Source organism: Panthera onca, chromosome B1 (genome assembly GCF_046562875.1).
Source record: "Panthera onca isolate mPanOnc1 chromosome B1, mPanOnc1 haplotype 2, whole genome shotgun sequence".
In the NCBI taxonomy this organism is placed as follows: Eukaryota; Metazoa; Chordata; class Mammalia; order Carnivora; family Felidae; genus Panthera; species Panthera onca.
Genome location: NC_138342.1, coordinates 163,765,370 through 163,782,440, shown reverse-complemented (window position 1 = coordinate 163,782,440; position 17,071 = coordinate 163,765,370). Strand labels below are relative to the sequence as shown.

Here is a 17,071-nt window from a genome sequence, read left to right as displayed (position 1 = left end):
CCGTGAGTTAGAGCACTGTTTTGGTGGTGAGTTCAACGTTAAGGAATCAACAATATGTATTAAATAAGGTGCCTATACAGAAGCATAAATCAAGGTTACGTATTCATTTTCTAACAAAGATGTGGCCACTAGAGGTTCACAGGAACCTAACTAGGCATTTTCCTTGAGAGCGGTGGATCAGTATTGGCAACTTTCTGGAACATGACCACTGCAAATGGCAAGAACTGACTCTTTGTTTCAGAGAGAGTGAAAGCTGGGACTTAGGAGTCTAGATTCACGGCCTGACTCATCCTGTTTCTCCAGGTCCGATGCCTTGCATTAGTCATTTGACTGTCCTGAGCCTCCACCCCCATGAGGGAGATTGCACATAGTCCCTTTCACCTTAGTAGAAAGGTTTAGAAATAGTCATGGCAACTGGGCAGGCTTTCGTGAAGGGTGAAGGACACCTGCGCTCAGTCAGCGCAGACGGGACCGTAGCATGACGTAACAGGTCAGCCAGTCTCGCCACACCTTGGCTTCCTTAGCCACAGCATAGTAGTGCTGCCACTCTTCTCTCGTAGGATGGTGACCATGATGGAGGGGGCCTTTCATGTTTGTGAAAGGCCATATACATTGTCAAATGTACACCCAACCGTGTCTCAAAGTGTCACCGACATCCTGCGTCACCATCATCTGAGAGGCAGGTTAAAACGTGCATTCCCAGTCCTGCCCCTGACCTACTGAATTAAAATCCTGGAACTCAGGATTCTGCGTCAAACTTCTCAAGTAATTTTTATGTGTATGGAAGAATGAGATCTGACCAGTTTTGGTTTTCCTTCCAAATCTCCTAGAGGTGATGCAGCACAGTTGTAGGTATGATATTGAAAAATGGGCCGAAAGGAATGATGGTTTATGGTTTGTTCAAAGATAGCAGAACACCCCCATTCCAGGTGAGACCTGAATCAACCCCCCCTTACCCGTCTGATTCCCCCCAGTCACTCCCATCTTGAGAAGGATTCTGTATCTAAGGCCTGGCAGGTGGAGGGGGCTGCTTCCTGGAGGTGGGTAAGAAGCCACAGAACTGCTGTGGAGTTAAGGCCTGACTGTGCGTGACAGTAGCAGCTAGTGGGTTTTGCTTTGTGCCCAAGTATGTAGGTCCAAGAATTGGGTGTCAGTTGTGCAAGAGCAACAGTGTGGCATGGGTGGCTGGAAGGCTGTGCGGGGGCAGCCCGTAAGCACTCTGGGCTGCCCGCATCCTGGGCAGGCACCGGGGCTTGGCATTCCTCTGTGTCTGTGTGGCTCTGGCTTCTGGGACTCTCAGGAAGCTGTGGCACACGCTGCTGCTTTTTCTTGTTTTCCTTTTTTTTTTTTTTTTTTAAGTTTATTCATTTTGAGAGAGTCAGCAGGGGAGGGGCAGAGAGAAAGGGAGAGAGAGAGAATCCCAGGCAGGCTCTGCACTGTCAGCACAGAGCCCGATGCAGGGCTCGAACCCACAAACAGATCATGACCAGAGTGGAAATCAAGAGTTGGATGCTTCACGGGCTGAGCCACCCAGGCTCCCCTCTTGTCTTTTTTTTTAAGAGACGCTTTCCATTCAGACACTGTGGTTGCAAGAACTTGTGTTAGTTTTGACAGTGGAGTGTTTTAGGAAGTTTAAAAGTTAAGCAATTAGCAATCTCAATGGCCAAAGGGGCAGGAAGGCAAAGGGTCATGTTTCATTTTGCTGTTTTAAGTTACAGTCCACCCTACTCCCTAGCCATTGCAGGGGTATGAGTCTGGGGCTGGGGAAGCTGGAGGGGAGGGCCACAGACACTGGGTAGGGTGGGGGCAGATGGACTGGGACAGGCACTGAACAGCACTGTCACTGGGAGTGGGCGGGGGTTTTCTGCGCTCTAGAAGGTGAGACCTTTCCCTCGGGCACCCCTGGAACAAGAGGTGCAGGGCAGTGGGAGGTCCAGGGCACAGCCAGGAGACTTGCCTTCCAGTCCTACCGCCTGCCACCACTGGGTACTCCCGCTTGCCCCCTCACTGCTCCTCCCGGAGTCTCAGTTTACCCAAAGACTAGATGAGCATTTGCCATAGAATCATCTCTAAGGCCTCACCTGTCTCCTCTGCTCTGTGTCTGGGCAGAAAAGTGGAAGTAGTAAGCTGTTTTCCCTAGGCTCAAGACTTTAAGATGTCTCTTGTTTGAGGCGTGCTTAGCACTGGGGTGATGCTAGGGGACAAACCACTGGGAAGGGTATGGCCTGGCCTTTATCCTCAGAGTGTTTCTACCCCAGCCAGGGAGATGCTGCAGTTGTGACCCAGGAAAGAGCACGAAGACAGCGGCATTTCCAGAGAGCCTAGTCAGGGTTGACATCCACATACACTGTCCCAAGCATTTTGTAGCTCTTTGAAACATCACCACAATCTAATGAGGTACATTCTATTATTGCCCTCATTTTATAGCAGAGGAAACTGAGTCACAGAGAGTGCAAGTAACATGACCAAGGAAATTGGCAGAGACAGGATATGAACTCAGGCAACCTGGCTGGCTTCAAAGTTCCTGCTCTTAACCACTACACCCTGTGATCTCTCTGAATAAAAGGTAGCAGAGGCAGTGGGGAGCTTCCAGAGCTGAGGGGAGAGAAATGAGAAGGTGCTGGAGTTATCAGGGAGGCTCCCTGGAGGAGAGGTCTTGAAGGCAGTGAGCAGAGCTTCAGCAGAGAGGGAACTGGATGGCATCCATGAGCCTCGAACTAGGCAGGAAGCTGCAGGGCACTGTAGGTTTGGAGGGCTCCGAGGAGACCAGCTTGGCCGACAGGGAAGCCCAGGCAGTGATGGAAGAGTCTTGCCCTCCAGGGTGACAGTGCTTTTGAGCCACAGCGTTAGAAGGCCTGCTGTTCTGCTTTGTAGCAGCCTCTGGCATGGAACCTAGCACCACCCTCCCATCTCTGGAGAACCACTCAGGGTTGAGTTCACCTTGACCGCCTCCAGCTTCCTCCCTAACCACATCACCTGTAGCGTCCAGGGCAGCTCCCTGTCTGGGGACAGCTCTGCCGCAGAATGAGTTTCTGCCTTTCTCTGTCACTTCCTACCCTGCCCAGGAGATGGTCAGCTCCGCCTTATTTATGTGTGCTCCTTTTCGCCATCCATCCCAAGGTCCCGCAGACAGAATCCTGAGTGGCCAGTCTTGGAAACACAGAGTTCTCACCCCAGGTTGGAAGAGGAGGCGCCATGGGGTGGCAGGAGTGGTGTCTCCTTGTGAATCCCGGGCTGCAGAATTGGGACTTCACTCTGCAGGCAGAGCTGCTGTCCACCAGCCTAAGATACATGATATCCTAGGGAGAACGCACCTGTTTTTTCAAAGATCTCTTTTGCCGCTGCAGAGCTGGTCCATCCGAGGGGCATGGGGAGTGGAGCCAGAGGCACTTGACAGTGAAAGCTTGTAGACTGTCATCCCTTGGGGCCGTGAGCTCCTGAGGCTCATGTCTGCTCCATCTCTGGGTCCCCAGGACTGGCACTTACAGACATCAATGCGTGTTGGCTGAACTGAACTGAAAATATGGAGGGCACGGCTCGCTACCCTCTTTAGCAGAAGCCCTGGCTTATGAATTTGGCCCCTTTCCTAGGGACAAGGATCTACTCATGGGGATTTCTCCCCAGGCGACTGTGGGCATGGGAGCCTTCTGCCTCCTCTCCGAGGCACAGAGCACACACACAGGAGGGCTTTCTGGGGAGCTCGCCCACTTGGCAGGGGACCAGGGCAGGCTTGGGCAACCACGCCTAAGAGGCAGCCTCTGGGCTGGGGAGTGGGAGTAGGCAGGCTGGTATTTCAGGAAGGTCAGGGGCTCTGAGCTCAACGCCTTTCACCGCATTGCCTTGCTGGGGGCGGCTGGCCGCTTCTCCTGAATCTGACCCTGCCTAAGCAGCCAGCACAATATTCAGCATTTGGGGGTTTTGCTGGGAGCTGCATCTTTACATTCTAAGTAACTCTTTCTCTCTTTGTGTCCCTCAGGATCACACCTCGACACCCAACCCTTGAACTTCACACACACTCTGCCATGCACACAGGAGGAGAGCTGGAGCAGAGGGCTGCAGGAGTGGCGCACTGTTCCTCTAGGCTAACGGCATGATCTCTGTAAGGGACTTCCTTTAGTCTCCTATTCGCATGAACGGCCGACTGTAGACGCATGACCTACAGTCCTCAATCCTGCCTCTAGCAACGATGGATCTCTGTTGGGAATCAGGACAAATGCCTCAAGAAGGGGGGGGAGAGAGAGAGAGTGATAGAAAACGAGCTCGAGAGAGCACATGAACGCAAAAGTGAACAAGGGCTCTTTTGTGGCTGGGGATGATATATTTTTTTAAATCATTTTAATTTTGACTTGTTACAGGGTACTTTTTTTTTCAACCTTATCTGTAGGAAATCCATGTGGGCTTCCTGGAAAGAAAAAACAAGGCACAAAATCAGTTTGGCACCTTAATCCCATGTCCCCACCTGCCAGCCTTCCCCACCGCCACACACCTCCATTCCATTTGTGATGTCCCCTCCGCCTCCCCAGGGGGCCGCTCCTCCCAGAAAGCTCTATATGACATTCAGGACACACACATAGGCACACGCACACACACACACAAGCACCTCTTCCCTCTCCTCAGTGTACACACAGATTTTACTGTGACGTCCGAAGCTGTATAGACTCTCCTGTGGATAAACTGGAATTTTTTTTATGTTGTCTCTCTCTCTCTCTCTCTCTCTGCCAGTCTCAGTATTAATCATCTTCCAATGGAAAATCATTACTTTTAGAGTGCATTCAGGGTTCCTTGTGTTAGGGACTTAAGAATCAGAGGCGAGGACCCCCAGGCTTAGCTGTAGGGCTCAAAGGGAGCCAGTGCCCCATCTGCAAGGGTCTTCTCTCTCAGCTGGGGGCGGGCCGGTGGCTGTCCCAGGATTGCACCAGCATGTTCAATAGAGAGGAGGTTTTCTATATCTTCAAGCACTTATATCATAGTCTGTGTTCAAAGTGTAAACTGTACAGTAATCAGCCTTGTGTATATGAAAAACAATAAATACTATGCAAACCAATAGAAACACTTTAGCAGTATGTACAAAGCACTAACAGCTCAGCTCCTGAGGACTTCTCCAGGCTGCAGGAGAAGGAGCTACAGCCTGTCTTTCAGTGAAAGAGGAAGGGAGTAGGGCTAGTTGAATGTATCTGCCAGTTCTTAGAAGTCAGCCACCACCCCCAAGGTCTCCCAGAGCCAACTTGGTGCTCTAAGTCTAGGCAGCCCACAGGATGGGGGGCCTAGGCCGGACAGCCTCAGTGCCCCCACTCTGACCAAGCCCCTCTGCCCCACTCGGAGAGGTGGGCGAGGGGCCCACTCCTGACCACGGGCCCAGGGGGAGGAGAGCCGGAGGAGGAGAGAGCAGCTGGCCACCTGGAGGCCCCGGGCTAGGACGGAGCTCCTCCTAGGCCAGGCCCTCGGTCAGAGCAGGAAGGAAGCAGACAGCTGGCTGTTCCTCGCCTCGGTGCCACCAGGGAAGAGCCTTAAAGATACACTAGAGCCTCTGGCAGAGCGAGGCCCGAATCAGCACAATCCGCCCCGCCCTGCGCGGCGGGCGCCCTCTAGGGCCCGGAGAGAGACTGGCAGGCTCTTCTCGCTCACAAGAGCCTTTGTTTGTGGACGTCCTGTCACCTTCCTCCCTGCCTCTCCTCTGAGGTGTCCTCAGACACATCAAACCTTCTAAGTAGCACAGAAGCTCCCTCACGACCGAGCCCCCACGGCCCTGGTGCCTGTCACCAGCGCACAGGTCTCCCGGCGGAGGCCGCAGGCCCCACGCGCCCGGGGCCGGCCGAGGCGCTCCGCTTGGACCGGGCGGCTTGCGTTTTGCTTTCGGAGGGGCGGCCCGGGCGCAGGGGGCGCCAAGCGTGCGCCGAGGGCTGTGTCCCGGGAGGCGCGGCCCCGGCGCCCCACGCCTTCGACCCCGCGGCGGGGCGCAGGAGCGCGGCGCTTCTCCTCGTCGGCCGGGCGCCCGCCCGCCCCGGGAAGACAGGCGCAGGGCTCGCCTCCAGTCCTCGATCCCGCGCCGTCCCCCGCAGGCCGCCGTCCCCGTCCCCCGCCCCCCGTGGCCCCTCGTAGAGCCCAGCGTGGGCCCCGCGGCTCCAGGCTATGCTTTGGCACCTTCCGCTGCGTCTGGCATGGCTGCTTGGCCCGCCGGCCCCAGGCCCTCGGCGGCATGGCTGCGCGCTCCAGTTGCTAGTAGGAGCTGTTAGGGGAGGAGTTTGGGGTCTCCACACGATGCCTAGAGAATGCTGCAGTCTGCACATTAGACGCTTTTTAGAAGTTTTGGAATTACCTTGATTTTTTTAATTGTTATGAAAATGACTCTTTTCTTGACTCCCTCCCAAATGCTCTGTTATGGGGAGAGAACCCCCCCCCCCCACTCTGATGTATAGACCATTCTCCCTACACCAGCTGAACAAATGTCAAAATTAATAAAGAAATTGACTCATGGCACAGGGCTCTATTTCTCCTTCCCGGCTCGTCCTGGGGGAATTTGAGGTGCTGGGACAGGAGTGAAGCCTGGGTTGGGGCCCCGAAGGAGTCTGGGGGTGGGATCAGTCATCAGAGAGACCTGCATCTCGGGGAGGTGCCCACTCCCCGGATACCTGGGCAGCTCCTCCATCAGAACTGCCCACTCTGGGAGAAGCCCAGAGGCTTCAAACCCCTGGGGCTGAAAGAACAGAATTCTGTCTCCTAAGCATTACCCTGAGATGGGGGCAAGTCCAAGGTAGATGGAGGCGGGTACCACAAACTCCCAGGGTGCATGGCTGACCCCACAGCTGGCATGCACTAAGGGGGACTCCCCCAGGACCCCCCTGTGAAGGGATCTGGCCCCTGCACTCAATGCCACCAAAGTTCAAGAGCTTTTAAGAAAATCGTCCTGTTCCTAACTAGTTCCTAACACTTCAAGCAAGGCTGGTCACCAAGCTGGCCTCAGTTTTCTCATCTGTCAAATGGGGGAATGGATTAAAAAAATTGCTAAAGTCTCTTCATTTTGTCATCCTGGGATTCCCAAACACGAAGCCTTTGGCAAGCTTGGCAGTAAATAAGGATCAAATCGTTTGCTGTAGCTTTTCTTCCTCATACGTTCCCATCATTAGGGGGTGACCAAGTCACGGTCACAGGGTCCTAGGAGCACTGCCAGCCCTCGCTCTGAATCTGTAGCTTCTCTCTCAGTATCAGAAAAGCCACCCAGGCCAAGGGACCAGCCGACTGTGCCACCGCATCATCCAGAGGGTTTTCAAAATCACATTTTCAGGATCACAGTTGTCTGGGTGGGGCCAGGCAGCAACGCTGGGAATGGGAATTAAAGTTTCCTTGAACTCCAGGCAGCTTGGTAACACAGCCAACTCAGATGAATAAGAACCTTGTTTCTTGTTTTTAGTCTAAACTTCCAGAGAAATAACCTCCATAGCCTGTGTGAGATCTTTCTCGCATTAACCTACATCATTTACACTACAGAGAACATGGCCCAGAGCAGCCAGTTCTACCGGAGCAGATAACAGCAGCTCAGGGAGAGTGTGGCTCTGTGTGAGAGAAGAACACCACCACCCGGAGTTCTGGGTCCAGGAAAAGACCCTCGTAGGCAGGTCCCACCTGCCAAAGTGGGACCAGGGGGTGGTGAGAGAACCAAGGAGCCCACGGCCTGATCAGGAAAGGATTTGGAACTGCCAGGCAGAGAAGGGACAGAAGTCTATCTAATCTATCTGGCAATCACTATTTTCCTGTCATTTTAAATGTTCAGACCAGTGGCATGTTAGTTTCTACTAAAAACAAACAAAAAACAAAACAACAACCACCACAAGGACCACAAGAAAGGATGCTGCCCCATACAGAAACAACTGGGTATTTACCTTGGTTTCCCTGTTTGTACAATGGATGGTAGCCCCCAGTAGAGCCTTGTGTATTATAAAAATTCATTAGAATAAAAGACATATGGGTGCTCTGCAACTCAGCCTAGTCCCATCCATCCAATAGTGACTGAGCACTAACAAAGTGCCTGCAACGGAGACCCGCCACTGAATCAACAGCCATCTCAGCCACCAAAGTTTTCCAACCCAGGTGCCAAGCCAGACAGAACATGGCCATAGCTCCAGCAGATGCACAGGTGATTCCTTGGAGGAGGAAGATGGGATGACAGAGGGAATCAGGGAAGGCTGCTCGGAGGCAGAGGTGGGAAGAGAATACACATGCAGTGCTGCTCCACTCCCACCGCCTGCCCCAATCTGCCTGGCAGACCCCCACTGCCAGGCTCTCAGGCGGGCCACAGAACTTCACACCCCCACCCCCCACCACCCCAAAGCCCAGCCTCCCCACTTACCCGTTCCAGCTCGGAGGAGGGAAGAGAAGCATCCACACTCAGACTCCACACTCCGCAGTGGCTTGGGCATCTGCATGTAAAGGGGCTCGTGTACCCCAGGACAGCGACCCCTGAGCCTGGCCTCCTCACCCTCAGGGGAGCAGCTGCTGGAACTGGGATTTCCAGCTGCCTCAGGAGCCCCAGGCCCCCCACAGCCACTTTTTCCTAGAAGCTGGACTTGGGGGACCAGGAGCTGACTTGGGGGATCAGGAGCAGAAAGACCCTCTGAGAATGAACAGAGCTTCCAGAGCTCATTCTCTCTCTCAATCTCTCTCTCTCTCTCTCTCTCTCTCTCTCTCTCTCACACACACACACACACACACACACCCTGGCTGATTTTACAGTCAATCTTTCAAAGTGCAATTTGTCTTGGAAAAGCCAATGTGAGGCCCGTGTGGGTTTCGACCAATGGCGCCGCGCCTCTCATAGCTCAGCCAGTCTCCGGTCTGTATTCTAATGGGCCATATCTTTATCAGGGAAATGTTGCTTCTCTGAACTTAAAACTTCTCATGGAGGGTCCCCAGACTCAGAGGCAGAGAAGGGGTCTGAGCTGAGGCGTGGGGAGCCGCCTTTCTCCAGGACAGACAGACAGAGAGGGAAGGGGTGCTGGTGAGGCCTCTCACCTGCCTCAGGAGCACCTGACTTCCGAGGAGCTGACGCAGGTGCCAGGTCCCCAGGCCAGGGCTGGGCCGGATATCTTAGGTGGGAGGGCAATCTGGGGCTCGGCCGCTTTTGACCTTTCAAACCTGCCATGGGCTTCTGGGTCAGAGCTTGGGGTCTCTGGCTTTAGGGGCCTGGATTTGGGCTTCTCACCTCCCCTCACCCCAACCCGAAGATCATGGAGTCCAACCTGCAGGGCACATTCCTGCTGAACAACACGCCATTGGCCCAGTTCTCGGAGATGAAGGCCCCCGTGTGCCAGTACTCGGTGCAGAACTCCTTCTACAAGCTCAGCCCTCCGGGGCTGGGCCCCCAGCTGGCCGCCGGGACCCCCCATGGGATCACAGACATCCTGAGCAGACCTGTGGCCACGCCGAACAGCGGCCTCCTCTCCAGCTACCCTCACGTGGCAGGCTTTGGTGGACTTGGCTCCCAGGGGGTCTACTATGGACCCCAGGTGGGGAATTTTCCCAAAGCTGGCAGTGAGTACCCCACCCGGACCCGGAACTGCTGGGCGGACACGGGCCAGGACTGGCGAGGCGGGCGGCAGTGCGGCAACAGTGAGTACAGGGCAAGGCTCCACCCCCACCCCGGGCAGGCAGGCGGTGGGCACCGCAGGATCAGGGCAGGAGGAGGTGTGGGCAGGGAACACTCACGGGGTGGTCCATACCTGCTGTCCACCTCTCCTCAGCCGTCAGACACCTGGATCCACGTCCCACCTCAGTGCAGGAATGACTTGTCCCCTCCCTGGCCCACCCCCTCCCGGCAGGTGCCACACCCCTCACCCCCACCCTTACCAGCTGCTGTCTCAGCCGCCCTCCTAGGGAACCCGGGGGTCTCCAGGTCTGGAGAAGGCCAGATAGCCTACATTTGCCCTGTGCAGGGTCCGGCTGGTAGCTCACCTTCCTTCTCCCACTGGGAGCCCATGTCACTTCTTCATCCAAAGCAAGCAAGTGCAGTCCCCAGTGAGAAGCTGCTGCAGCATCACCTTCCCAGAGAGCCCACGCATGCCCTGACACCATTCAGGGACACAGGCTGCACTCTGACCCCATCTTGGTCTTGCCTGTGTTCAAGGGGGCCGGCTTCCCACCGTCCTCCGCAGGGCTTATGTCAACAGGAGCAGCGAGAACAGCCCAGACTCCAGGATCAGGCGCTGAGTCAAGCCAGACTTGGCTCTAGTTGTTGTGGGGGGGTCTCCTTGCCCTGCCTTCCGCAGACCTGTTTTCAGAGGACTGGTGCAGGGCCCCCGTGATGCCAGTCAGGGCCAGGAGGGGGTGGCAGGTCGTGCACAGGCAGGTGAGGCTCACCTGGGAGGCAGGGAGGGTGACGGTGGCTGAAGGAGCCATCTTTGGGCCACGGAGGCCCAGCCAGGATCAGGCAGGGGCAGAGGCGGAGGGAACCTGCACTTCTCTCTAACGCCGGGGCTGCCCCACTGCAGTAGAAGCTTGGGGCCCACCAAGGAACCCCCCTCCCCACCAAAGGGCACCGGCCTCCCCATCTGCTATGCCTCTCCAGGCGGTCACACTGCCTGACCGCCCACCTCTGACTCAACCTGAAACATGGAGAGCTCCATGCGGGCGAAGACCTCATCTCTTGGAAGTGGTTTCGGGGATACTTTAGGCCTCCGTCCCTCACACCTCCATCGTCCCCTCCCCCCACCACACACTGTCTCTCCACATCCCTACTCTTCAATCCCAAGTGCATAGCCACACACAGGAAAATATCTGAGTCAGTGGTTGAATTAACACAGAGAGAGAACTGCAGATGATGGTCTCTTGGGAAGTCTCTTCCCCTTTTGGTGCCTCAGTTTCCCCACCTGTAACATGAGGAGACGTGACATGGGCTGTCGGGCTGCACTGAACAAGGCCCGACAGGTGGGCCTTCTGCTTCCCCTGAGCCCCGAAGCCCTCCAGCCCAGCTCCTGCCTGAACAGCTGCCCTAGCTGGGTGGGGTCAGGGGCTTGAGCCTCCTTACAAACTCTTCAGGTGTGGTTGAGGCCACATGACTTCTAGGCCTGATGACAAGGGAGAGCAGTAACTTGGGGCTTAAGGCTTTGGTTTTCTCAGAAACCTAGAAAATGGGATCTCCAGAGCAGGGAATTAGGGAGTGAGGAATTCCCAGACCCCCTGGGGCCCCGATTGTTGGTGGAAGGTGCCTGGTCTCTTTCCTGGTGTCGCTGAGACTGGGAAGAAAGTCCTATTGAGTAGTGAAAACATTACACAGCAAGGAATGAGACCAGGGCAGGTTTTAAGCTCCCTCTGTCCCCTAAGATGCTATAGACTGGGGCAGGTGCCTTCTGGAGGTCCCTATCCATCCAGACACAGCAGAGGCCACAGTCACTATTGTCAGAACGCCAGGAATGCTGCTTGGTTAGTAGTGTCACGACGCCCCCACAATCTCAGTGGCTTCTCTGCGAAGGAGCTTGCCCAGTGGGAGATTCAGGACAGGGCTGGAACCCCTGCTCATCCCACTAACCACATACTTTCTCCCTCCCACCAGCCCCGGACCCCCTGAGCGACAGCATCCACAAGAAAAAGCACACCCGGCCCACCTTCACGGGACATCAGATCTTTGCCCTGGAGAAGACCTTTGAACAGACCAAGTACCTGGCTGGCCCTGAGAGGGCACGGCTGGCATACTCACTGGGGATGACCGAGTCGCAGGTCAAGGTGAGTCTGTGCGGGAGAAGGTGTCTGCCTTGCAGGGAGCAGCCTGCCAGGACAGGATGCCACAGAGTGGAAGAGAGGCAGCCTCACTCTCCCAGCAACTCCTGGCTCTCCTGCTGTTTGGGCACTGCCTGCCCACCTAACCCTGGAGATGGTGATAATTACCATCACCAAAAAAAAAAAAAAAAAAAAAGGCTGTCAATACTGCTCTCTGTTATGAGAGCCTTGAGTGTAGGACCCCATTTAATCCATAAAGCACCCTTGATGTAGGTTTTCTTACCCACTTTACACATGAAGAAACTATCTCAGCTGAGCCCCTTGCTCAAGGTCACCTGGCTGTTAAGTGCAGAGTTGGGGATCAAGCCCAGATCCAAGGGGCACCAACCTAATGCTTTCCCCTCCTCTGTACTGCATTGACCAGAAGAAATTTCAAGACCTGATGGCAGCCTCTGGCCCAGATCAGGAGTCAGCCTCTGAGCCATGTTAGGGCTGGATTTGGTCTTGCTGCATTGGCTAGCAGAAGGAGCTGGCCTTGGTTTGCCAATAAAGATAACGCCTCCTCCCAGGGCCACCCAAATGAAGCTCAGATGGGATATCTGGTGTAGGAAGCCTCCAAGCCAGATGCAGTGGCCATGCTCACAATACGTGCCACAGAGTCTGAAGTCAGTAAACAGGCTCCTGCCACCAGGCTCCCAGAGGGCAACTTTGATGTTAGATCTCTCCTGAGAGACTTTGGGTGGGGGCTCCCCCAAAAAGAAAGCTTTGAGATATGTCACAACTGCTCCACGCTGTGACATGGTGACGAATTCAAGGGTAGAGGAGGGAAGTACAGGGGCAGGTTGGGCCCCAGGTCTGGGTTCCACTAGCATCTCCAGTCACCTACTTCTGCAGCCTCCTGGTCTGTTGAATGGAAGTGGAGAGAAAAATGTGGTCTTCTTGCGCATTTTTCTGCTTCTGTAGGTACTTTTTTGCACTCTTCAACTATTGTAAGCAATGAAAATATGTGATTTTTGTAATTAGAGAGAAATTATTCAGGAAGTTCAGTGAGGGTCTATGAAACTGAAGAAGGGATGACTTTTGAGCACCTACTGAATGCCTGGCCATTTCGGCTTCTTCCATCCAAGTGCCCCGCGTGGCAAAGGAGAAGGAAAATACACCGCAGGGAGGGCTAGAGCTTAGCAGAAAGGGCTGCTGAAAACGGTGTGAATATTACAACCTGTTCTTTTACTGAGCCATTTATTTTACTATACTATAAAAATAAGGATCGAATGTCCTTGCCGCTGAGTGGAGTCACCTCCTGGAGGGGGACCCTGTGTGTGCTGTGTGCGCACGACGCTCGGGCTCCTTCTCCTCCCAGGTGTGGTTCCAGAACCGAAGGACCAAGTGGCGGAAGAAGAGCGCGCTGGAGCCCTCGTCCTCCACGCCTCGGGCCCCGGGCGGTGCAGGCGCGGGCGGGGAGCGCGCGGCCTCGGAGAACGAGGACGACGAGTACAACAAGCCGCTGGACCCCGACTCGGACGACGAGAAGATCCGGCTGCTGCTGCGCAAGCACCGTGCCGCCTTCTCGGTGCTCAGCCTGGGCGCGCACAGCGTGTGACGCCCCCCCTCGCCCGCCCCCACCCCCGCGTCTCAGCGGAGGCCCGACCGCAGCCCCTCCCCTGCCCTGCGGGTGGGGTGGGGGGGTCCCAGGGCCGAGGGCTCCCCCGGCGCCGACGTGGAGGGAGGGGGGGGAGGGAGAGAAGGGGGAGGACCGGGGGCAGAGGTGGTGGTGAAGGGGGCCGGTCTAGCTGAGGGAGGAGGGAGGTACAAACGCGGCCCGAGCTCTGGCACCTCTGGGCCTTTCTGCACCTCTGGGGGCCCAGGCCTTGACCTGCCAACCCCTCAAACTCGTGAGCGCACAGGTGGATGGAAGCGACCTGGCTCCAGAGCCAGGAAACTGGCTGTGGGGTCCCAGACGTGCCACTGTGATTCGGCTGGCGGGGCGGGGCGGGGGGGGGGGGCACCCCCAGGGAGGCAGTAGGCCTGGGCAGAGGTCTCCCTTCTGCCCTCGGAGTTGGGAGACCAGGGTGCTGGGTCCAGATGGGCTACTGGCCGACTGCAGAAGAAAAGATAGCACGTCCGGATTCCCTCCTCAGACCTTGGCACAGGAAGGATCCCACTTGAGAGGCCAGAACTAAATACAGGACCTGGACTGGAGGAAATCCACCTCCGGGAGGGGAAGTGGGTCCCAGCGAAGAAGAAACGCCTCTGACATCCTAACTCAAGGATCACACCCCTGGAAGGAAAGGTTCTCCTGGTCTCCTTTGTCCACTTTGCCCTCAGTGGGGATTCCCCCAGAAGAGGGAGCGACTAGAACCCCACCCCCACCCCACCCCCACCACCCCGGCTGGGAAAGAGAGAGGAAGAGGCAGAGAAAAGTTGAGAGAATCCTAGGGGTCGGTGCTGCACCCCAGAGCCGCCCCCTTGGGCTGCCCTCGGTGCTGATACAAGGGCAAGATCACCCGCGGAGAGGGAAGGGATGGCAGGGCTGGAAGGGACTTCAGAACCCCCGGCTTCTCCAACTGGAAGGGAAGGGAGAAGCACGCAGGAAGGGAGAGGCCCCTGCAGGGAGGGGCTGCAGGACCACCCCACCTCTCCCCGGCCCCGGGCCCTTCCTTTCCTGAGACCGCCCCGCGGCAGGCTCTGGAGCCTGCGCAGTGGAGGGCACTGTCCAGCGGGGTGGTGTTTTTCAGCCCAGGTGATGCTGAGCAGCCGGCAGGTGGGAGGGGCTGGGGGAGGCGGGCGGGGAGGAGTGCAGCCCAAAAGGGACCGAGCGTTTGCCCATCTTTACTGGCTTTTAAAAAATAAAGAGTAAAAATTAAAGTCCCAGAAACCTCCCCGTGGCTCGTGTGCTTCTGTGAAACCGGCCGCGGAGTCCCAGCCAAGCCAGCTGTGAGGGGCCCTCCTCCCTGAAGGCAGGGCTGCCTGCTCCCTTGCACAACACCGGTCAATTGGGAATCTCATTGGTCAATGCCAGGCACTGTCATAAGTGCGGGGGTGGGGGTGGGGGGAACCCAAGACTTTAATGGAGTTCCTGGCCTCCTGGAATTCATAGCCTCTCGGGGAGAAATGAACTGTTTGAGGAACTAGGTTCCATGAGGAAAAGATCAAGGGGAAGAGAACAGAAGCACTGACATTAACTGAACACCTACCTACTAATTTCTCCCACATCGAAGGCCCGATTACATCATTTGCCCTCACAAGAAACCCAGGAGGTAGGCATTAGCGTAGCCTCATTACATGAATGAGGAAACTGAGGCTCAGAAGTGATCTAAGCCAAGTCACAGAAGGGGGACAAAGCAACCTGAGAGTTGATTCTAAGGCTGCCCCAGGCGCAGCCCTTCAAAGCCTTTTCACAAAGCCTATAACGTGAGAGACTAAAACAAGGTGGGCTTTCAGGACCCTTCCAACTTTAATGATCCATGCAAACACCCACAACTGCCCGGGTAGCTAGTCATCTGCCTCTCTGCAGTCCCAAGTCCCTTGGCCCCCCGGGCCGGAGACTCTGGTTAGTGGAATCAGCTTGGAGTGGGAACGAGAATAGGAGGAAGACCTCAGCTAGGACCTCTGGGAAACTGAGGCTCTAACCTTTTGTAGTAACCCTAACGGACCCAGAGACCGGGCGTTACTGACAAGAACATAATGCTTTTAAGCTCTAACCCTCAGTTCAGAATGATGCCCACGCTCAGTGTCCCTCGACATAAGGTGGGAAGGAAGCAAGGCAGCTTCTAAGAACTGAGCACCATCTCTGTGTGCTCCTGGCCACAGGCTGCGTTGAGGAGCCCTCCACTGGCACATGTGTCCTGAGTGGGGCCCTGCAGCCAGGCTGCGGCAGGCACGATGGCACCCTGGGAGGACCCGAGGATTCACTCAGCACAGACCCCAAAACGAAAACTGCCGCGGACCCCAGGAGCCAGGCACAGCACAGTTTCCTGAGCACTTTGAGGAGAGTGCAGGGCCTGCAGGCTGGAAGTGGCCGCCAACCTAATCCCGGTGCGAAGTCATGAAGCAGGTGGGGAGGAAGAAGCCAGTGACCCAAAACATTGTGCTGGTTTGCTTTTTTTGGTAAGCAAATTATAATCCTAACGGCTCTCCGATCACTGTAATCCTTTCATGTCTGATTCAAATTGTCTGGGTTCAGTATTAAGTCAAGCCTGGGGAATGTGTTCCCTCCCTACCGCCCACCCCACCCCGCCCCTGCAGCCCCAGGAGACATTTGCTGAGCTAATCAAAATCTTCTCCAATCTCGAAGTTCTGAGACGCCTGCCATTGGAACTTTCTAGCTCAAAGCCTCCATCGTTCCAGCCGTCTCCCCTACCTCATTCCTGCTGCCGTGGGCCACCTGAGCATGGGCACCAAGCCAGGCAGAGGTACTGCCTCCCATTGCTTTGAAATGGGAGAATAGCCCAAGCTGGATGGCCCGGATTCCTGAGGGGAATTTGGAATAAGTTTTGTCCTCTGCAGATGTGTGTGTGTGTGTGTGCGCGCTTGTGCGCACATGCCCGCGCATGTGTCTTGCTGGGGAGAACTCAAGGCTGTGGTACTTCATGTATCATAAAGAAATCCTAAGCCCTAGACACGTGATACCCAGTTACAAAAGGGATTTCTTGAACATCCTGAGTTAAACAAAAATCCAGTTATTTTAGAAACTCGTGCTTCTTGCATCAACATCACAAACTCTTTAGGGATGAGACAAGGAGAAAGAAATTAAATCCTATGCTCCCAATAGCCACAGAGCCCTGCTCTGATGGGCAGCCCAGTAGGTTCTAACAGGCAGGCACAGATTCTGCCACAGCCCTCCTACCTGTGGTCCCCAAAGTTAGAAGGACACATACAGGACATGTCTCAGCCGGGCTGGGTACAAGTAGCAGGGTGAGAGTGTCTTACCAGGTTGAGAATGGCCACATCCTGATCACTGTGATTAAAAACAAGATGGGGCCCTGGAATCCCACTCCTGGTAACCCCTCTTCATACTCTGGCCACCTGTGGGGCTGAGGCTGGACACCAGTTGACCTGACTCTTTTCTTGCAGCATAGCATAGGGGACTGTGTTCAGTTACATCTGGGCCCACATGCTGGCTCCACCACTCAATGTCATGGGGTGAGTTGCTCAGCCTCTGGGCCTCTGTATACTCATCTGTGAGACAGGAATGATCATGCAGACCTTGCAGGGGGTCTGTGAGATCAGAGCTAATGAGTGTGACTCAACAGTACATGTTACATTATCCAAAGAGGGCTTTGGAAGCTGACAGTCCCCATGTCACCAACCAGTAGGTAGGTCATTGTGACCGAGTTAGTTAAGCTCTTGAAATCCGGTTTCCTCA

General features: G+C 55.4%; 2 protein-coding genes and 1 long non-coding RNA gene across 24 annotated transcripts in view; 2 read left to right on the top strand and 1 right to left on the bottom strand.

Moving 5' to 3' along the window:
• ANK1 (ankyrin 1) overlaps positions 1-6,474 on the top strand; it is a 218,852-nt gene extending 212,378 nt beyond the window's left edge. For 19 of the 21 annotated variants that reach the window (XM_060653467.3, XM_060653473.3, XM_060653472.3 and 16 more), the window contains one exon: positions 3,977-6,474. In XM_060653467.3, the coding sequence (XP_060509450.2) occupies positions 3,977-4,003 (27 nt within the window). In that variant the 3' untranslated portion in view covers positions 4,004-6,474. The remainder of the gene's footprint in view (positions 1-3,976) is intronic. The other 2 variants (XM_060653479.3, XM_060653480.3) reach the window with 1 other exon arrangement.
• A 2,390-nt stretch (positions 6,475-8,864) lies between these two features.
• NKX6-3 (NK6 homeobox 3) lies at positions 8,865-13,415 on the top strand. Of its 2 annotated transcripts, XM_078445109.1 has the most exons (3): positions 8,865-9,603; positions 11,543-11,712; positions 13,067-13,415. In XM_078445109.1, exons 1-3 carry the CDS (start codon positions 9,222-9,224, stop codon positions 13,304-13,306), a joined length of 792 nt encoding a protein of 263 aa, XP_078301235.1. In that variant the 5' UTR covers positions 8,865-9,221; the 3' UTR covers positions 13,307-13,415. The 2 variants fall into 2 exon arrangements, with proteins under 2 accessions (XP_078301235.1, XP_078301234.2); XM_078445108.2 differs by lacking the exon at positions 13,067-13,415 and having other exon boundaries at positions 11,543-12,314.
• On the bottom strand, positions 11,789-16,827 carry LOC144616017 (uncharacterized). The gene is made up of 3 exons (XR_013554872.1): positions 16,636-16,827; positions 12,593-12,690; positions 11,789-11,854 (listed from the first exon to the last, which is right to left on the bottom strand). It is a non-coding gene; the product is annotated as an uncharacterized LOC144616017 (long non-coding RNA).
• Positions 16,828-17,071: the final 244 nt, after the last annotated feature.